Source organism: Nylanderia fulva, unplaced genomic scaffold (genome assembly GCF_048542155.1).
Source record: "Nylanderia fulva isolate GAGA-0341 unplaced genomic scaffold, ASM4854215v1 Scaffold961, whole genome shotgun sequence".
Lineage (NCBI taxonomy): Eukaryota > Metazoa > Arthropoda > Insecta > Hymenoptera > Formicidae > Nylanderia > Nylanderia fulva.
Genome location: NW_028191092.1, coordinates 1 through 22,387, shown reverse-complemented (window position 1 = coordinate 22,387; position 22,387 = coordinate 1). Strand labels below are relative to the sequence as shown.

The 22,387-nt window shown below is 42.2% G+C and overlaps 5 protein-coding genes across 5 annotated transcripts; all 5 read left to right on the top strand.

Annotated features, from left to right (window-relative positions):
* The first annotated feature begins 5,009 nt into the window (after window positions 1–5,009).
* Window positions 5,010–6,419, top strand: LOC146719513 (uncharacterized). Its single transcript, XM_085490086.1, has one exon. The coding sequence runs from the start codon at window positions 5,010–5,012 to the stop codon at window positions 6,417–6,419; it is 1,410 nt and encodes a 469-aa protein (XP_085346212.1).
* A 1,687-nt stretch (window positions 6,420–8,106) lies between these two features.
* Window positions 8,107–13,251, top strand: LOC114929726 (uncharacterized). The gene has a single exon (XM_029301393.2). The coding sequence runs from the start codon at window positions 8,107–8,109 to the stop codon at window positions 13,249–13,251; it is 5,145 nt and encodes a 1,714-aa protein (XP_029157226.2).
* Window positions 13,252–14,375: 1,124 nt separating this feature from the next.
* Window positions 14,376–15,331, top strand: LOC146719512 (uncharacterized). Its single transcript, XM_085490087.1, has one exon. It carries the CDS (start codon window positions 14,427–14,429, stop codon window positions 15,180–15,182), a length of 756 nt encoding a protein of 251 aa, XP_085346213.1. The 5' UTR covers window positions 14,376–14,426; the 3' UTR covers window positions 15,183–15,331.
* Window positions 15,332–17,249: 1,918 nt separating this feature from the next.
* On the top strand, window positions 17,250–18,346 carry LOC146719511 (uncharacterized). The gene has a single exon (XM_085490085.1). It carries the CDS (start codon window positions 17,483–17,485, stop codon window positions 18,344–18,346), a length of 864 nt encoding a protein of 287 aa, XP_085346211.1. The 5' UTR covers window positions 17,250–17,482.
* A 1,237-nt stretch (window positions 18,347–19,583) lies between these two features.
* On the top strand, window positions 19,584–22,290 carry LOC114929724 (uncharacterized; the record flags this gene model as incomplete). The annotated part of the gene is made up of 1 exon (XM_029301391.2): window positions 19,584–22,290. A coding segment is annotated over exon 1 (2,707 nt), but the record flags the coding sequence as incomplete, so codon positions are not given.
* Between the last annotated feature and the right edge of the window lie 97 nt (window positions 22,291–22,387).

Here is a 22,387-nt window from a genome sequence, read left to right as displayed (position 1 = left end):
GGGTAAGTCGGAAGTTGCAGACTCCGCAATTTATTCCGATAGGTGTTCCGCCTATGATTAGAGTATGCTTCCGAATCCTTGTCCAAAGTAATTTCGAGACTCTAGGTAAGGTGGAATAGCATGAAGTGCAGAGGGCTGCCTTAGTCTCAGAGTGGATGTACCCGAAACCAATTTGGCAATAGAATAAGGGTTCAAACGGTACAAAGAGATTAACTTCTGGAGGAGGGGTTATACCTCTAAGGGTGAGTGGGCACATTTGTGCTTGTTGCGTAATCGAATTGATAATGCGTCATTAGCTCGTAGATCTTTGGTGAACCCGGCAGCAATCGAGAAGTCAGTAGTCGTCGGTAAAACCGTCGGTAATTGCTCAGTAAAACACTGGTAAGGTGCCAGCAAGGTGTCGATAACCAGTTGGTAAAAGAACGTACGTCGGTATATTGTTGGTAATGTCGGTATAAGAACGTATGTTGGTATATTGTCGGTAACGTCGGTAAAAGAACGTATGTCGGTATATCGTCGGTAATGTTGGTAAAAGAACGTATGTCGGTATATTGTCGGTAATGTCGGTAAAAGAACGTATGTCGGTATATTGTCGGTAATGTCGGTAAAAGAACGTATGTCGGTATATTGTTGGTAATGTCGGTATAAGAACGTATGTCGGTATATTGTCGGTAACGTCGATAAAAGAACGTATGTCGGTATATTGTCGGTAATGTCGGTAAAAGAACGTATGTCGGTATATTGTTGGTAATGTCGGTATAAGAACGTATGTCGGTAAATCGAAAGTGTTCTCAATTGATTATTGTTTAAATGACTACTTTGTTGTACGGATTTACGAAGTTATTTGTTGAGACACAAAGATTTTTAAGAGATTAAACTATTTGCGTTTTTCCGTGTTAGAATTCCGAGGGTGGCACCGCGACCCTAGTTTTATAGCCCGACCTTTTTTTTATAGCTTCCGCAGTGACGATGGAAAAGAGGAAAAATGCGTCGGAGATTTTTCTAGAATGTTCTCTTCCACGTGGTAGAAGCGTCTCTGAATTTGCTAACACGCGCGATTCCTTAGGTTAACGTGAATTTCACTTACCTTTAGTAGCACTTTCTTGATCGTGTCGGCTCGTACTTGGAGGTAGTGCGTGCGGCGAGGGTCGTTCACTGGGATGTTGGGCGGCGGCAGGCGTCGTGGTCGGAAAGTTATTGGTATGCACCTCCACGGTAGGAGTTCGTCGTTGTTATTATTTTTAATGTTGAAAATGTTCTCGTATTCAGGATCGGCCTGATATTCCACACCGAGGAATTGAGAATATTCCTCGGTCGCTGATTCGCGATAAAGTCGGTTTAGTTTTCGTAATTGATTCTTTCTTCCTGCGCGACGGGTCTTAGGCATATTGAATTTGATGCATCCTCTGAATAATTACTCAAATAAGGAAGGTTGATATGCGGCGGACCTCACTATCAGTTCCTTATTTTGGCAATTGCTGAGAATATTAATTCTAACTGTGATGAGCGGTGGTCCGCTCCAGACACAGTTTTGAAGTGTTCTGAATTCAAACGCCGTATGACAGATTTAAGCGCTATCGTGTTTTATCACGGGAGTGGAAGTTTTGAAGAGTACTGAACACTGGTTTTCACACATGAATACACTGGTTTATTCGTATAGTAGTACAGAATTCGAAACTAGAACTTAGAATTAGAATTTAGACTTAGACTTAGAATTTAGATTTTAGAGTTAGGATATTATACTTAGAGTTAGAATTTTTGAATTAGAGTTAGGATTTAGAATTTGGACTTAGAGTTAGAATTTAGAAGTGCGACTGTACTGTTCGGTGTCGCGCAGAAAACTGCCGAAATTCGGGACTGCTCTGAGGTCCTTCGTTTCGGCGGCTCGGGCCTGCGGCGGCCTGGAAAGGGGGAACTCTCCGGAGTAGGGGCTCTCACCGTGGTGGGAGATCCTTAGGCGCTACAAAGCGCCACGCTTAGTTTCTAGGCGGAGTTAAGCGTCATGGCCGGCTTTGGCGCGCTTTTCAAATAGCGTTTAAGGAACTTGGAGTAAACGAAAAAATTTATACGGCCGGACGTGACACCATGTTCTCTTATAATACAAGCGTCCACGAAGGAACAAAATTCTCGCCATACGAACTAATATTCGGACGACTAGCCAGATTGCCATCCGCGTATCAACCTATCGAAGAACCTCTAGAACCTACTTATCAAGAATACATAAACACTTTATTCAACAAATTATATGATATCCGCGAAGAAGCGCGACAAAATCTCATTAGAGCCAAAGAAAGAAGCAAATACTATTATGATCAACGTGTAAATTCTCGACAGTTTAAAATAGGAGATTATGTTTTTTTACTAAAGGAACCGAAGAAAGGAAAATTTTCAGCACATTACGTAGGACCCTACGAAATAATAGAGATCCTACCTTCCAACAACGCCAAAATCCTAATCGACCATAAACCGCGGATTGTCCATATCGATAAGTTAAAATTAGCACATATAGAACCAGGTTGAAAAACAGTATTTCTAATTTTGGGTTTCAGATGTGTTGGCATCGCCAACCAGTCCATCCAGGACAAATTACAAGCTCCCCACTACATCAGATATTCGCCTTCGCAAGCTGCGTAAAAATATACGGATATCGTAACGTAGTCACTAATTCTGCACGTTGCACGAATTGTTATTTAAATCTCGATCTAGCCGCACGTTCCTTTTACCAAACACGGTATACTCACGCCGTTGTGATTGGATTAGGTTATCCTGAACCACAGTGTTCTGTATGTTCCGAGCTCCTAACAATTTCCAAACCAATACGAAGTTGTATAATTTGCACTAATTATATAATGAGCATAAATCAAGAATTACCCTTTTAACCACCTCTAGTTGTTTAAACTTTAAGAAAAATGTCTTCCAACAATCCATGCGATCACAACGCAACAGCCTCTAACACGTACTACGAACACCCTAATATTGTTGAACTCCACACACTGTTACAGAGATTTCCTTTAATTAAGAAAATATTATTATTTTTTCCTAATATACATAGAGCTAGATGCTATAAAAGCACAGTTTACGATAATTATTGCCAAATTTGTCGCATCACGCGAAGAACTCGATCGGTACCTAAAGACATTTATAATTATCACGTTTTAGTTTGCGAAACCGCACCTCCTATTCCATGTCTCAACTGTCGCTATGCTTGTTACAAAATTGAACCCATAACTAATTGTGAAGAATGTTTCTTTACCTATATTCAATACGTAGTAAACGTGTGGAAACGCAACGATACCATTAGATACTGGGACGGAAAAGTACCCACCATTAATCATTACCAGCCTACATTGTAAAACAATACGCTAATAATTATTATTGTTTTACTAGATGGGAGGACGAATGACCACGCGTCATACAAATATATATATATATACCCAAGATTATTCATGCATAATAATATATGTATTCCTAATTGCAGGTTCGCTATCAGCTCGGACGCCTATAAGATTACTAAAATCTCAACGCTAAAATTACAGGTATATTTTAGTAATACGATATATGTAAAATTCTCATTTCAGAAAACCACCCTAGCTAAACAGGTTGTTCAGCATGGAACCCTGTACATTATTCAAAACTTTATTCTTACTGTTTCTAGCCATTATTTTTCATCTTTGTATGAGGTATGCTTTACTTAAGTACATTTCATACAAAACCCCTGATATTGCGTGAGACTTATATCCACGCAATATTCTAGCTAATACGATACACCTTATATTATTACAGATTATCGTTAACTCGCTCACTGGTAATAACTCCGTTCCTCGCGAGAGTTATCTATCAATATAGTATTCAACCATTATGAATAGCCTCGCGAAAACCTTAACGTACTTAAAAATGTAATATATTATACGCTCATACTTGCATTAACTCGGAGGAAACGACTCCAGCTTCACCAGTGAACGAGCTAATTATATCCCAGCCAATAGCAAACTTTCGAATAATCTTTACGAATCCTACAAAAGACACGGGCAGAAAACCTGCAACCGCGCAACCGATATACGTAGATATAAGACGCAAAAATAATTTATAACAACTCACATATATATATATGTCCATGTGCGAATCTGAAAACGGACGTAGAAAGCAACGACAGTAAAATCATGTACATTATACTATTCAATTATTAAAAGATTTATCACGCACCGTTATCGCATCCAATGCAAGGAATGCCTCCGCACGTACACATATATATATATATCCATAAACATATGTGTGTATGCGTGCACACATACATATTAAATAATTTATATATAAAAATATTTAATTTAGTAAACCAGTCCGATTGTGCGTTACAGCTTGTCATGATGTTAGGGATTATTCTAATACTCTCCGTTAAAACTTCGTTCGCCTTAATTGGATTTGATTGTGGTGGACAGCATCTCAACATTACCGCCGTTTCCCTCTTAGATGTAGGAGAATGCAATCTCCATCATCAAACCCCAAACTCCACAGAAACTTATATACAACTATTACAACTTTCCGAATATAACTATGCAGAAGTTATACAGTGAAAACTAGAGATATCCCGCACGATATATCACTGTGGCATGCATTCGCACATCTCGGTCGTCTTTAACGGAAAAGCAGATTACGTCCAGGAAACCGGATATTCTCAATGCCTGCGAATGTTTCAAGACGGTACTACTTCCTTGGGACCTGCTCACTTAATTAGTGGACTTAAAATCAACCAAACTTCTTATCACAGCCTTACGCTGGCTGGCGAAATAAAAACCGATGGAACTTGTAAGGGTACGCAATATTCTGACCTTTACGGCACATGGGACAACGTAATTGTTCAAGCAGTCGCAAAAATCTCACTCAAATCATCTTATGTGCCAGTACAACTCGAACACGGTAAAATCAAGTTAAGGTCAAGAACCATTTGTACACTGGCCGACAGCTTCTGTTTGGACTCCGACGACGGTTACACCTTTTAGAAACCAGTACCAATGAAATCCTGCAACTTCAATCAATACGATGTCCTATACGAGGGACTAGCGACCAAGATAACAGGCGATGACTCCCCCATCGTCTACAGTCTCACCACGCAAGACATCACGTTCGCCTTGACGAAAACCAAAGAGCAGCCATTATGCGGATACACTCTGCTTCGCACGGAACATCCGAAACTATTTATCTTGGAAAAAAAGCAAGGCCAAACTTTTGCCAACAAAGGTACGATCCTTGTGGATAACCTCGATATAATCACTTACATGAACTCCAAGTTTGTGTATGTTGAAAAACACATCCGACATCAAATGACATCTTTGTATCATAATGTCATACAACAAAAATGTGAATTGGAACGACAAGTAATAACCAACGCCTTATCCTTTGCGACTCTCTTGCCTGATGAATTCGCGTATAGTCTAATGAAATCGCCGGGATACATGGCCGTCACCACTGGGGAAGCTGTCCCGATAATAAAATGCATCCCTGTAGAAGTTACCGTACGTCCAACCAAAGAATGTTATAACGAGTTACCCGTAACCGTTAGAAACGCTTCTTACTTTCTCACGCCCAAATCAAGAATCGTCACAAAAATCGGAAACGAGCGAGAATGTTCTCAAGAATTACCAACGTTATACCGGATAGAAGACACTTGGGTACAGTTCACGCCAAAAGCACAAGTAAGACAGTCGTCACCTCAACAACTACGACCCATGGCATCTCTTACCTGGAGTTATTTAACACCCGGACCACTAGCTGTTAGTGGAATCTATACGCAACAAAACATAGAAAAATTGAGAGACCACATTATGTTTCCCGCAGTGAAACCGGCACTGCTCAACGCCGTCGCCCGTGGGCTTATTGGACATCCAGTTAACGCCGACTCCGTCTCATTATACAAACTACTAGACGAAGAATCGCTCAACAAAATCGTAGACAACACCGCAGCAAAAATATGGAAAGGATTCATGAGTTTCGGATCAGCCACGGCCGGTGTCGTTGGAGTATTTATGATCGTTCGTATTGCTAAATTGGCAATTGACACCATCATCCACGGATACGCACTACATACCGTATATGGATGTAGTCTACATCTAATAGGAGCATTATGGGACTCTCTAACTAATCTCTTGCTTCACCTCAGCCGCAAGAATATGAACGAAAAGGAAGAAACGAACAAATTCCCAGAAGACGCCACACCTCTCGCCACCATCTCAGACGCACCCCCCGCACTGCCAAAAGAACCGCCAGTGATAAGTCAGCCACAACTTCAAGGCTATAACACCAAACGACCTGGAGAAATGGAATCCACGAATATAACTATCCCTCAGACATATAATGACTTACAGCAGCATCTTTATAACCTCGAACAAAACCCTAGGTCAACGTCGGGTTTTATTCTCAAATAGGAGGGGAGATGTAACGTTCAGACAAATTTCAAAATTTTAATCTTTTTCAAAAATTAATTCTTTAACATATTAGTCATGACAATCGCTAACCTACATGAAAGACCGATATTAACAAATATTTAGTCTCGCATATGAGCGCTCATAAGTTAAAAAACATGATTTCTGCTCGCCCCTCACCCCACCTCATTGCCCCTGGGTTAAAACCCCCCTAGTATACCTACTATTAGAAATTCGTTCCTGATGCAAGTTACCTATCAATTTACATATAACTACGAAATGTGATTGTAAATTGATAAACTTTACCTGTCTATCATGATTATTAAACTCTAACTATAAAATAACAATAGAAGTTACAATTAAGCTTTTCTACCATTTACATGCAAATATGAATATAAAATAAAGCAAATAAGATTATTTTAATCTATAACAAAATTTACGAAGTAATGCATTTTATTTTAAATTGCAAAGGGAATCGACATATTCTAAAGAATAATACCTAAAATATATGTAAGGAAATTCCATTACATTTCCTCGGATTAATTTAAAATCTCCCGGTAAAACTGTCGGTAATACGGGCATCTAGATGTGCAAAGAAAAATTAATAGAGGTTAGAAAAGAGAAACCCACGTGGAGAGAAAATACGGTGAATAAAATTTAATTTGACAAAGTTTTATTATAATAGAATCAGTGAATAAGAAACATTGAATGTTGTTTCTTTGTTTTTCAGGTGAGGGTTGTAAATAGTCTTTTGAGTTTGAATTAATAAAAAAATTTACAAACTTTGTTTTTCAGAGAAACTATTTGTTCAGAAATCAAATTGTATTTTTCGGCATGTAGGCTGATTGTGTTTGACCACGAGTTGTTTGTTCGATATCCATTCAAGAATCACGTTATGATTTCGGTATCGATACAGATTATACACGTGATCACCCGATCCTGTACGCGTGATATTGTAAGAATGTGAAAATTCCGGCGTATTTCGTGCCTGACTCTCGCAGAGAGCAGGCCCTCAGTTCTCGTTCGACTAGCGATCCGAACACAGCGATTCTTGTGTTACCATTCAGCGTTGACGAAACGTTAACGATCGTCAAACATAGTCGTGTATTATCAAAGTTATTAACATTTTATTAAAGACTTTGGATTTAATTGTTATTCGGAGCAGTTTTGTGTTTTTTATTCCTACACATCGACTTAATGCGCGGACTCTCCGAGACAGTGGCCGTAACCGGATATAAACTATATTAATTAAGGTTTGATTCGCAGCACGTTGATTCGAGGGGCGTGTACATGTGAATTAATGGTCCTTCGAGCCGGATTTGCGCCGAATAAACTGTGTCCGCTCATTCTCGCGTCCCGCTGTTATCGGGATACGAAAAAACGATCCGTTGTTTAATTCAGCACTGAACTATACAACGAGGAATTTCGCGCCGGAAGTGCGCGCGCTATCTCTCTCGCTTTCTCTCTCTCGCACGGCGGGCGGTCTCACACGGCGAGCGGTCTCGCGCCAAATCCTACCCTCTCTCTCGCTCCAACGAAAGCGAGAGCCGGCCCTCGTGTTTTCGACGTTTCGCAGTGACCTTACTTTTTTCTCAAATTTCCGCTTTGGTCAGTGGCTATCCGTAGTGAAAGAATTCTACGCGTCGATTTGATATTAATACAATATCAGTACCGTTCATATCCGTGAATCATGTCGGATTTCGAGAACGGTCTCATCGCGATACGTGCGACCGTTCAATTTATGTCTCGGATAGCAGTGAATTATAAGAAGGCCGGCAAGGAGAAATTTACGATTACGAAGACTAAGCTTCGCATGGAGCAATTACGGGAGCACTGGCAAACTTGCTGTAAGCAGCACGTCGAGCTCCTGCAGGTCGCTGACAAAGACGATCTCCAACATGATTACTTCACTGACGACGAAATTAGCAAAGCTGAAGCGGTGTTCGAGGACTCGCAAGATTTCTTAGCAGGCCTACTCGACAAACAGGAGCTACGTACTCCATCTGACGCTGATCAGAGTTCTATCAGCGTCCATCACCCGTCTGGTCACGGGTCATCAGCCTTCGCGCTACCAAGGATCACCATTCCAGTTTTCAAGGGCGAAATGACCAAGTGGGAGAGCTTCCGAGACACCTTCCAGGCTTTAGTCGGCGCCCACGAAACTCTCTCGGACGCGCAGAAGCTACACTATTTGAAGTCGTTTATGGACGGGGATGCTGCGCTTCTGTTGAAGCACATCACGACTTCTGACTTGAACTACGCTGGAGCTTGGCAGATTTTGTTGGATGAGTATAACAACGCACGGTCTCTAGTCCATGCGCATATTCACGCGTTCGCGAGTCTCACTGTAATGAAGACCGAAAACGCTGCCGAATTAAAGCTGTTGCGCGATACTGTAACCGCGTCGTTATCGGCATTATCAAATTTAGGCCGAGATACCGATCAATGGGACGACTTGCTTGTGTACATCGTCACTCAAAAGTTCAGCTCGCGTACTCGTACCGAATGGAACTTGCGTTTAGGCGCGTCAACCGATTACCCTACATTTAAAACACTTCGCGAATTTATTACGGAACGTCTTCGCGGCTTATCTGATCTTGTGCCTCTTGTAACTAATTGCGCTACCGCCGGCTTGTCCGCGCGTTCCGATAAATCGAATAAAATCAAGGCAACGGTTCATAACACTACGGACCGTAAGTGTCCTTGCTGTCAGGGGAATCATTTCCTGTCATTTTGTCAGACTTTCCGAAAACGGTCGCTAGACCAACGCGGGCAGCTCGCTAGACAAGCTCGCGTCTGCTTCAATTGTTTAAGACCCGGGCATTTTCCGCTAAATTGTCCAAGTGAGAAGCGCTGTAACTCTTGTCAACGCGCTCACCATTCATTACTTCATCGCGACAACATCGGCGTAGCAATCGCCGACGCTACGGATCGAGAAGGTACGAAATCGCGACACGAATCCGCGGCAAATAAAGCGTGCGAAGCACAAGGCGCATTTAATGACGCCTCCACCAACGTAGCGACTAATTATACCGTATCTCTAGGTGCGCGATCTCAAGCTCCGATTCCCGTCCTTCTCGCTACCGCTCGGGTCCGACTTCACACGGTTGAAGGACGAACTGTACAGGCCCGCGCTCTCTTCGATCAAGGCTCGACATATAGCTTTATTTCGGAAGCTCTCGCACAGAGATTACGTCCGACGCGACGTCGCGCGAATTTACACATTACCGGTTTCGGGGAAGAATACTCTGGCATCGCGCGAGCACAAACGAGTCTTCTACTCGAATCGTGTCTCCGTCCTGGATCACGACTGCCGATTTCAGTATACATTTATCAAAAGATCACGGCTTACGCAGCTACTCAAGCGTTTTCCGTCGACGATTGGCCTCACCTGAAAGGCTTAGAACTCGCGGATCCCGATCCGTCAAATAAAGAAAATATTGAAGTATTAATCGGAGCCGACCTCTATGGTTCATTGCTACTCGGGCCAATCCAAAGGGGGCCTCCCGGTTCCCCTACGGCGCAGTTAACGTCGTTAGGTTGGATAGTTTCAGGCCCGGCAAAGTCATTGGATTTAGTATCGCTTCAGGAAGCGACGGTTATGTCTTGTGTGGCCGCTCCATCTCTAGACGAGCTCATTCAAAAATTTTGGGAAACGGAGGAGATTCCCTCTAAAATCATTTACTCTCCCGAAGAGGAGCTATGCGAAACGCATTTTAGTCAAACCCATTCGCGGAATGCGGACGGCCGTTATATTATTCGATTGCCATTCCGAAATAATCAGCCTCCCGTTCTGGGCGATAGTTATAATCTCGCTCAACGGTTGTATTCCAAAACGGAACGACGATTACTTCGCAATAGCGACCTTGCTGCGGAATACAATAAATTTCTCGCTGAATACGAAGTTTTAGGGCACATGGAACAGGTTCGCGATTCCACCTCGCGCCGTCGGCCTGTTTATCTCCCTCACCATCCCGTGATCCGGGAAAGCAGCTCGACAACCAAAGTGCGCGTTGTATTTAACGCTTCGAGTGTCACGTCCAACGGCTTTACTCTGAATGATTGCTTATTAGTTGGGCCTAAGCTTCAAAACGATCTCGGCGGAGTTTTGCTGAATTGGCGTTTCTATCGTTACGTCTATCTGGCGGACATTGAAAAAATGTTCCGTCAGATCCTAGTACATCCCGACGATGTAGATTACCAGAGAATCGTCTGGAGACCGAATCCGCAAAGTCCGGTCCTATCGTACCGTCTCCTCACGGTTACATACGGCACGGCTAGCGCACCGTATCTCGCGATCCGTGTTCGACATCAGCTTGCCGACGATGAGTCTCGTCGCTTTCCGCAAGCTGCAAAAATCCTTAAAAATTCGGCCTACGTGGACGATCTCTTATTTGGTGCGAATGACATCGCGTCCGCTATACAATTGCGCGCTCAGCTTAACGATTTGATGCATTCCGGCGGATTTCACTTGAGAAAATGGGCGGCTAACGATCCACAACTCTTGTCAATTATTCCATCCGGCGATCACGAGTTATCATGCGATCACGCATTTGAAGAAAATACAAGTCTAAAGGTCCTTGGCGTCGCTTGGCGCCCGACCGACGATGTATTCTTTTTTCGAACCACAGAATTCACGGAATCGCGAACCACGAAGCGGACCGTCCTATCATTTATCGCGCGGCTATTCGACCCCTTAGGTTGGGCGTCGCCCGTCGTAATTGTAGCGAAAATACTGATGCAGGATCTGTGGCTTCAAAAAATCGATTGGGATGAGATTATTCCCGCGTCACTTCTGCAAAGATGGCAAGATTACGTTAGCAGTCTTCCTAAGCTTTCTAATTGCCGTATGCCACGTTGGCTTAATACCTACGATCCCGATCACGCGGTGGAGATTCACGGATTCGCCGACGCGTCACAGCGTGCCTACGCTGCTGTCGTCTATTTACGGGTTCGCCACTCGCCTAATCGAATTTCGGTTTCGCTGCTCGCTGCCAAATCAAAAGTGGCGCCCTTAAAAACGATTGCCATTCCCCGCCTGGAACTTATGGCTATCGTACTCCTAGCACGTTTAATAAATCACGTTTTAGGCGTGCTCGAGAATTCGGATATACCGATTTACGGCTGGACAGATTCAACCGTCGCACTAGCGTGGGTCAGTCAACACCCCTCAAAATGGCGAACGTTCGTCGCTACGCGAGTCTCCGAGATTCAGACGAAATTACCGACAGCGAAGTGGCATCACGTGCCGACAATCAGCAACCCCGCGGATTGTGCTTCGCGCGGTATTTCGGTAGAGGAGTTTCGCGTCCACCCGCTGTGGTGGTCAGGCCCGGCCTGGCTAAAAGATCCTCCCGTCTCTTGGCCAGAGAGAAAAAAATTGCAGGACAAATTATCGGACGAAATAGAGTCAAACGTGAATGCCGAAGTTCGCGTCGCTACCGTAGATAATTCAAAGTCCGCTCCGGCAGCGGATATATTCAATATCCACGAAAATTTTACGTCGTGGGGAAAATTGCTTCGCGTCACAGGTCACGTGTTTCGTCTCTTTAGAACGCATAAAACCAGCAACAAAGCGAGCGAAATGGCGGCCGGGGTATTGACGAGCCTTGATGTCAAGAGAGCGCGGATCTTCTGGATCCAACGATTACAAGCCCTAAGCTTCAATGCCGAACTCATCGCGTTGCGTGGGAATTCTCCGCTAAGCAAATCGAGTCCTCTGCGTTCGCTAACGCCGTTTCTTGACGAAAACGGCATTATTCGGCTTGGCGGGAGACTCCGCCACTCCTTACTCTCATACGATGAGAGATTTCCGGTGATCCTTCCGCGTCACCGCATTACCGAATTAATTGTCGATCAAGCTCACTTGCGATCCTCGCACGGAGGTCCGCAACTTACTCTACGCGTATTACGTCAAAATTTCTGGATTCTTGGTGCGAGATCGCTTGTCAAATTCCGAATAAGAAAATGTATGACATGCATACGCGAAAGCGCGAGGACCGCAAGTCAGCTCATGGGCGATCTACCGTCACCGCGAGTGACGCCATCGCCCACCTTTTCCCACTGCGGAATAGATTATGCCGGCCCCTTACAAATCATACCGTATGTCGGTCGCGGTCAGACCTCGCGGAAATATTACGTCTGCATTTTCGTATGTCTCGCAACTCGTGCGATTCATTTAGAGTATGTCTCTGATTACTCATCGGAGGGCTTTCTTGCGGCCTTTCGAAGATTCGTTAGTCGACGTGGACTTCCATCCGATGTCTATAGCGACAATGGTACGAATTTTGTAGGGGCCGACCGTGAGTTGCGACTCGCATTTATAAAAACATGTAAAGATCGCGCCGTCCACGATCACCTTGTCACTGACGGTGTACAGTGGCACTTTATACCCGCGGCGTCTCCACATTTCGGGGGACTCTGGGAGGCGGGAGTAAAGAGTTTTAAATATCATTTAAAGCGCGTTATCGGAGGTCATACTCTGTCGCAGTTGGAATTCGCGACTCTTTTGTGCCAAATCGAAGCCTGCCTTAACTCCCGTCCTCTCGCCGCATTGACAAGCGATCCGGACTCCTTCGAGGCGCTCACACCGGGGCACTTCCTGATAGGTCGCCCCCTTTTGAGTGCACCGGGAGAGTCTGTCTTAGAAATTAATGAGAATCGTTTGTCAAGATGGCAAAGGGTGCAGGCCATGCACGAACAATTTTGGAAAGCATGGTCTTCTGATTACTTGCACACGCTTCATCAGAGGCAGAAATGGCGAACGGTAGAACCACCGATTAAAATTAACGACCTCGTAATAATAAAAAACCCTCTGCTTCCCCCCGCTAAATAGGACATGGCCAGAGTCATCGAGACACACCCTGGCCCAGATGGTCACACGCGCGTCGTGACCGTTCGCACCGCGTCTTCAACGCTTAAGCGCCCGATTACTAAAATCTGCCCACTTATTAGAACAGACGAGTAACTGTCTCTTACTCATTGTAAAGATCTGTCAAACATTCCGTCTGCTATCGTTCTATTAAAATTTTAACATACTAGAATTTGTTCATCAGTCCGTTTCGTAGTTTGTACGAGGCGGGCGGTATGTTCAGAAATCAAATTGTATTTTTCGGCATGTAGGCTGATTGTGTTTGACCACGAGTTGTTTGTTCGATATCCATTCAAGAATCACGTTATGATTTCGGTATCGATACAGATTATACACGTGATCACCCGATCCTGTACGCGTGATATTGTAAGAATGTGAAAATTCCGGCGTATTTCGTGCCTGACTCTCGCAGAGAGCAGGCCCTCAGTTCTCGTTCGACTAGCGATCCGAACACAGCGATTCTTGTGTTACCATTCAGCGTTGACGAAACGTTAACGATCGTCAAACATAGTCGTGTATTATCAAAGTTATTAACATTTTATTAAAGACTTTGGATTTAATTGTTATTCGGAGCAGTTTTGTGTTTTTTATTCCTACACATCGACTTAATGCGCGGACTCTCCGAGACAGTGGCCGTAACCGGATATAAACTATATTAATTAAGGTTTGATTCGCAGCACGTTGATTCGAGGGGCGTGTACACTATTCGATATCTTATTTTGACTATTCCCGAATAAGAGAGTTATAGACGCATTATAAAACAACATTCTTGTTGAAAATTTATACAAAATGGAGAAGTTAAGATTTGACTTTATGGTAAGAGGATCAACAGACGGAAAATCGAACATATTGTGCTTAACCTCAATAGGAACACCCGATGATCGTTCTTTCGGCTTCCCAGAGGAATATCAGCCAGCACATTTACACACAGAGCTGACAAAAACACAAATATTTGCTAAAGTGAAGAATTCATTAAAAAAAAGACACCAATCAAGAAAAGTATGGATTGGTTTATCAGAAACCTTAACTAAAGTGTATTTGGATGAAGAAGAAACTTACAATTTGGCGATTATTATTTAGAAGAAATCACAGAGAAAAAAACTACTACGGCATCTGAACCTAGTTCTTCAGAGGAAATAATGAGAAAAATATTGGAGAAATTAATGGAAGAGAAACAACAAAAATCCGAAATAAAAAATCTAGGAAAAATAGCACAGGATTTTATGCTTGAAAAATTCACTGGAAAAACCTCCAATGCCCACCAATGGATAAATGAATTTGAAAGAGAGTGCGAACGTTTTGAGATAAATGAAGATAGAAAGAAGATCGAAACTTTAAAATTTTTTCTAGAAAAAGCGTGTGTAGATTGGTACAGCTGCATGCTGATAAAATTTACAGTACAATCAGAATGGAAAGAATGGAAAAAAAACTTTTGTGAAACATTTGCAAACAAAGGGTGGATCCCAATAAGATATGCACTCTCATTCAAATTCCAATCAGGTCCTCTGTTGGATTATGCCATAAAAAAAGAAAAATTATTATTAGAAGTAAGAAAATCAATAGACACAGGAACTTTGATAGATCTCATCGCAGCCGGTCTACCAAACTTTATATCTGATAGGATTGACAGAGAAACTCTGAACGAAACTGAAGACCTTTACAACGAACTAGGCAAACTGGAACACCTGGTTAATAAAAACAGATTTGAAATCAAGAAGAACAAGACTGATAACATAAAAGAAAAAACACCATGTAAAATTTGTAAAGACAATAACAAAGGCACACGTTATCACCCGGAATCAGCATGTTGGTTCAAAGATAAAGAAAACAAAATAAAAAATGTCAATAACGCCGTCCTAGAAATGGAACTAAATTGCAATGAGCAAAAAAACTAATAATTCCACCATTGATCGAACTCAAGATATTACTAAATGAGACATTGGAAGCAACTGGGATATATGATTCAGGCTCGAATGTTTCATTAATAAACTCTAGAATACTGAATCTAAGAAAAGATAAAAATAACAATATAAGAAAAGTAAACTTAAGAACGATCAATGGTGTGAACCAAACCGAAGGCATGATAACAATAAAAGCAAAAATTCTTAATATAGAAAAAGAAATAGACGTTTTTGTAATAAATAACAAAAATTTCAATTATGAATTTCTAATCGGACTGGATTGTATAAAAAAATTTGGATTAATACAGAATGAGAATTTAAAAATAGAACAAAAAATTCCTGACATAACAGACAAAAGAAATACAAATGCTCTTAATACCACAAACAAAAATCCAAAGAAAGAGGATAGAAACCATAAAGAAGCTTGTAAATTTCAAAATGACAAGCTACAACAAATAAACTTTAATGAACATGTAGATACAGATAATTTACAAATCTCAATAAACCACCTAGATCACTACGAAAAATTAAAAATAGAAAATCTTATAGAAAAATACAAAACATTATTTGCCAAGGACAAATACGACATTGGCACAGTAAAAGATTATGAAGCAAGAATAGATTTAATGATAGATAAGTATTGCAGCAAGAGACCATATAGATGTACAATCAAAGATAAGAAAGAAATAGAACAACAAATTGCGGAGCTGTTAAAAAGAAACTTGATAGAAGAATCACACAGTCCTTTTGCTGCCCCAGTGACGCTAGCATATAAAAAGGACGAAGATAGAAGATCAAGATTATGCATCGACTTTAGAGATCTGAACAAAATAATTATCCCTCAATCACAACCATTCCCATTGATTGAGGACCTAGTGACAAAAACAAGAAACTGCAAATATTTTTCCAAACTCGACATAAACTCGGCATTCTGGTCAATCCCACTACGGGTGGAAGATAGAAGAAAAACAGGATTTATAACCCAAGAAGGACACTTTCAGTGGACCTGCTTGCCATTTGGCCTAAAGACGTCGCCAGCTATTTTTCAAAGAATCCTGAACAACATAATGAGAAAACACAATCTCTCAAACTTTACAGTAAACTACATAGACGATATCTTGATTTTCTCAAAATCATTCGATGAACATATTGACCATTTAACACAATTGCTAGACGCAATAATGAAGGAGGGCTTTAGATTGAAATTTTCTAAATGCACTTTCGCATCAAATTCAGTCAAGTACTTAGGTCACAAGATAAAAAATAACTCAGTCTCTCCAATAAAAGATAATCTAATATCAATACAAAATTTTCCTGTGCCACAATCACAAAAACACATTCGCCAGTTCTTAGGAAAAATTAACTTTTACAATGAATACGTGCCACATAATTCCATAATACTGGACCCACTGCACAAACTATTAAGAAAAGGACAAAGATTCGTCTGGTCGGAAGATTGCCAAGAAGCCTTTAAAAAAATAAAAAACATTCTTTGCACTCAACCGGTTTTAACTATCTTCAATCCAGATCTACCAATACATATTTACACGGATGCATGCTTGAAAGGTGTAGGAGCTATACTAAAACAACCACAACTGGATGAAGAAATAGGAAAAGAAATAGAAAAACCGGTGGCGTATTTCTCGAAGAAGCTAAACGAAGCCCAAAAAAAAAAGAAGGCTATATACCTAGAATGCCTAGGAATAAAAGAAGCAGTAAAATACTGGCAACACTGGCTCATGGGCAGATCATTCAAAGTCTTTTCAGATCATAAACCACTAGAAAAACTTAACATCAAAGCAAGACCAGACGAAGAATTAGGCGATCTAACGTATTACTTAGCACAATATGATATGGAAATAATATACCACCCGGGTAAGAATAACTTGGAGGCAGACTGTTTAAGTAGAAACCCTGTGCTGGAGGCACATGAGAATCAAGAGGAAGACTTAAAAATCGTGAATTTAATAAACCTAGAAGAAATTCTGAAAGATCAAAAACAAAACAAAGATTTACAGACTGACAAAAATAGACTAAAACTATAATATACTATAAATAAAATATACTATAAGAAGATCAAAGAAAAAGAAAAAATTATACTATCAGAAAAATTCAGTAAAGAAGTAATAAGAAGAACACATCAGAATTTCTGCCATATAGGTATAAAACAAACACAAAACAAAATCAGAAATTATTACACAGCACAAAATTTAACAAAGAATATAAAAGAAATTTGTAGAGCCTGTGAGATCTGCATAAAAAATAAATCAAGAGGACAGAAGAAATTTGGCCTAATGTCTCAATTAGGTCCCGCAAAAGAACCGTTTGAAATAGTTTCCATCGACACAATCGGCGGCTTCGGGGGCTCACGATCCACAAAAAAATACTTACATCTCTTGGTAGACCATTTCACGAGATTTGGATATATTTTAACATCCAAAACCCAAAATTCCACGGATTTTATAAAATTAATAAAAAAAGTAACGGAAAACAACGACATCGGTATGATCTTAACGGATCAATATCCGGGAATAAACTCCAAGGTTTTTAAGAAATTTTTGGACGACAAAAATATCCCAATTATATTTACGGCAGTAAACGCACCTTTCTCCAATGGCCTGAATGAAAGATTGAACCAAACGTTGGTTAATAAAATTAGATGCAAAGTAAACGAGAAAAAGAACAAGAAAGCAGCATGGACAACTATAGCACACGAATGTGTAAGAAAATACAATGAAATAGAACACACAGTCACTAAATTCACCTCAAAATATCTATTAGAAGGCACGGATACCTCAATGTTACCAATCGAATTAAAACAAGAAAGATCAAACGAAGATCTAAAACTAGACAGGAAAACTGCTTTAGAAAATAGTATAAAATATCACGTTTATAATAAAAAGATAATTGACAAAAACCGAAGAGATTACAAATTTAATGTAGGAGAATCAGTATATGTCGAGAACGGGAACCGCTTAAACAGAAAGAAATTAGACGAGTTAAAAATAGGACCATACAAAATCTTACAAAAAATATCACACTCAATATATAAAGTAGACACAGGTCATAAGAAAACAGAGTCAAATTTATTTCATATCACTAAACTGTTTCCAGTCTCAGAGTCCGCTTACACAGAAGAAGACATGTACACGTCATAAAAAAAAAAAAAAAAAAAAAATATTGTAAACATATTTTCTCTCTTAGGGGGGGGAGATGTAAGGAAATTCCATTACATTTCCTCGGATTAATTTAAAATCTCCCGGTAAAACGGTCGGTAATACGGGCATCTAGATGTGCAAAGAAAAATTAATAGAGGTTAGAAAAGAGAAACCCACGTGGAGAGAAAATACGGTGAATAAAATTTAATTTGACAAAGTTTTATTATAATAGAATCAGTGAATAAGAAACATTGAATGTTGTTTCTTTGTTTTTCAGGTGAGGGTTGTAAATAGTCTTTTGAGTTTGAATTAATAAAAAAATTTACAAACTTTGTTTTTCAGAGAAACTATTTGTTCAGAAATCAAATTGTATTTTTCGGCATGTAGGCTGATTGTGTTTGACCACGAGTTGTTTGTTCGATATCCATTCAAGAATCACGTTATGATTTCGGTATCGATACAGATTATACACGTGATCACCCGATCCTGTACGCGTGATATTGTAAGAATGTGAAAATTCCGGCGTATTTCGTGCCTGACTCTCGCAGAGAGCAGGCCCTCAGTTCTCGTTCGACTAGCGATCCGAACACAGCGATTCTTGTGTTACCATTCAGCGTTGACGAAACGTTAACGATCGTCAAACATAGTCGTGTATTATCAAAGTTATTAACATTTTATTAAAGACTTTGGATTTAATTGTTATTCGGAGCAGTTTTGTGTTTTTTATTCCTACACATCGACTTAATGCGCGGACTCTCCGAGACAGTGGCCGTAACCGGATATAAACTATATTAATTAAGGTTTGATTCGCAGCACGTTGATTCGAGGGGCGTGTACATGTGAATTAATGGTCCTTCGAGCCGGATTTGCGCCGAATAAACTGTGTCCGCTCATTCTCGCGTCCCGCTGTTATCGGGATACGAAAAAACGATCCGTTGTTTAATTCAGCACTGAACTATACAACGAGGAATTTCGCGCCGGAAGTGCGCGCGCTATCTCTCTCGCTTTCTCTCTCTCGCACGGCGGGCGGTCTCACACGGCGAGCGGTCTCGCGCCAAATCCTACCCTCTCTCTCGCTCCAACGAAAGCGAGAGCCGGCCCTCGTGTTTTCGACGTTTCGCAGTGACCTTACTTTTTTCTCAAATTTCCGCTTTGGTCAGTGGCTATCCGTAGTGAAAGAATTCTACGCGTCGATTTGATATTAATACAATATCAGTACCGTTCATATCCGTGAATCATGTCGGATTTCGAGAACGGTCTCATCGCGATACGTGCGACCGTTCAATTTATGTCTCGGATAGCAGTGAATTATAAGAAGGCCGGCAAGGAGAAATTTACGATTACGAAGACTAAGCTTCGCATGGAGCAATTACGGGAGCACTGGCAAACTTGCTGTAAGCAGCACGTCGAGCTCCTGCAGGTCGCTGACAAAGACGATCTCCAACATGATTACTTCACTGACGACGAAATTAGCAAAGCTGAAGCGGTGTTCGAGGACTCGCAAGATTTCTTAGCAGGCCTACTCGACAAACAGGAGCTACGTACTCCATCTGACGCTGATCAGAGTTCTATCAGCGTCCATCACCCGTCTGGTCACGGGTCATCAGCCTTCGCGCTACCAAGGATCACCATTCCAGTTTTCAAGGGCGAAATGACCAAGTGGGAGAGCTTCCGAGACACCTTCCAGGCTTTAGTCGGCGCCCACGAAACTCTCTCGGACGCGCAGAAGCTACACTATTTGAAGTCGTTCATGGACGGGGATGCTGCGCTTCTGTTGAAGCACATCACGACTTCTGACTTGAACTACGCTGGAGCTTGGCAGATTTTGTTGGATGAGTATAACAACGCACGGTCTCTAGTCCATGCGCATATTCACGCGTTCGCGAGTCTCACTGTAATGAAGACCGAAAACGCTGCCGAATTAAAGCTGTTGCGCGATACTGTAACCGCGTCGTTATCGGCATTATCAAATTTAGGCCGAGATACCGATCAATGGGACGACTTGCTTGTGTACATCGTCACTCAAAAGTTCAGCTCGCGTACTCGTACCGAATGGAACTTGCGTTTAGGCGCGTCAACCGATTACCCTACATTTAAAACACTTCGCGAATTTATTACGGAACGTCTTCGCGGCTTATCTGATCTTGTGCCTCTTGTAACTAATTGCGCTACCGCCGGCTTGTCCGCGCGTTCCGATAAATCGAATAAAATCAAGGCAACGGTTCATAACACTACGGACCGTAAGTGTCCTTGCTGTCAGGGGAATCATTTCCTGTCATTTTGTCAGACTTTCCGAAAACGGTCGCTAGACCAACGCGGGCAGCTCGCTAGACAAGCTCGCGTCTGCTTCAATTGTTTAAGACCCGGGCATTTTCCGCTAAATTGTCCAAGTGAGAAGCGCTGTAACTCTTGTCAACGCGCTCACCATTCATTACTTCATCGCGACAACATCGGCGTAGCAATCGCCGACGCTACGGATCGAGAAGGTACGAAATCGCGACACGAATCCGCGGCAAATAAAGCGTGCGAAGCACAAGGCGCATTTAATGACGCCTCCACCAACGTAGCGACTAATTATACCGTATCTCTAGGTGCGCGATCTCAAGCTCCGATTCCCGTCCTTCTCGCTACCGCTCGGGTCCGACTTCACACGGTTGAAGGACGAACTGTACAGGCCCGCGCTCTCTTCGATCAAGGCTCGACATATAGCTTTATTTCGGAAGCTCTCGCACAGAGATTACGTCCGACGCGACGTCGCGCGAATTTACACATTACCGGTTTCGGGGAAGAATACTCTGGCATCGCGCGAGCACAAACGAGTCTTCTACTCGAATCGTGTCTCCGTCCTGGATCACGACTGCCGATTTCAGTATACATTTATCAAAAGATCACGGCTTACGCAGCTACTCAAGCGTTTTCCGTCGACGATTGGCCTCACCTGAAAGGCTTAGAACTCGCGGATCCCGATCCGTCAAATAAAGAAAATATTGAAGTATTAATCGGAGCCGACCTCTATGGTTCATTGCTACTCGGGCCAATCCAAAGGGGGCCTCCCGGTTCCCCTACGGCGCAGTTAACGTCGTTAGGTTGGATAGTTTCAGGCCCGGCAAAGTCATTGGATTTAGTATCGCTTCAGGAAGCGACGGTTATGTCTTGTGTGGCCGCTCCATCTCTAGACGAGCTCATTCAAAAATTTTGGGAAACGGAGGAGATTCCCTCTAAAATCATTTACTCTCCCGAAGAGGAGCTATGCGAAACGCATTTTAGTCAAACCCATTCGCGGAATGCGGACGGCCGTTATATTATTCGATTGCCATTCCGAAATAATCAGCCTCCCGTTCTGGGCGATAGTTATAATCTCGCTCAACGGTTGTATTCCAAAACGGAACGACGATTACTTCGCAATAGCGACCTTGCTGCGGAATACAATAAATTTCTCGCTGAATACGAAGTTTTAGGGCACATGGAACAGGTTCGCGATTCCACCTCGCGCCGTCGGCCTGTTTATCTCCCTCACCATCCCGTGATCCGGGAAAGCAGCTCGACAACCAAAGTGCGCGTTGTATTTAACGCTTCGAGTGTCACGTCCAACGGCTTTACTCTGAATGATTGCTTATTAGTTGGGCCTAAGCTTCAAAACGATCTCGGCGGAGTTTTGCTGAATTGGCGTTTCTATCGTTACGTCTATCTGGCGGACATTGAAAAAATGTTCCGTCAGATCCTAGTACATCCCGACGATGTAGATTACCAGAGAATCGTCTGGAGACCGAATCCGCAAAGTCCGGTCCTATCGTACCGTCTCCTCACGGTTACATACGGCACGGCTAGCGCACCGTATCTCGCGATCCGTGTTCGACATCAGCTTGCCGACGATGAGTCTCGTCGCTTTCCGCAAGCTGCAAAAATCCTTAAAAATTCGGCCTACGTGGACGATCTCTTATTTGGTGCGAATGACATCGCGTCCGCTATACAATTGCGCGCTCAGCTTAACGATTTGATGCATTCCGGCGGATTTCACTTGAGAAAATGGGCGGCTAACGA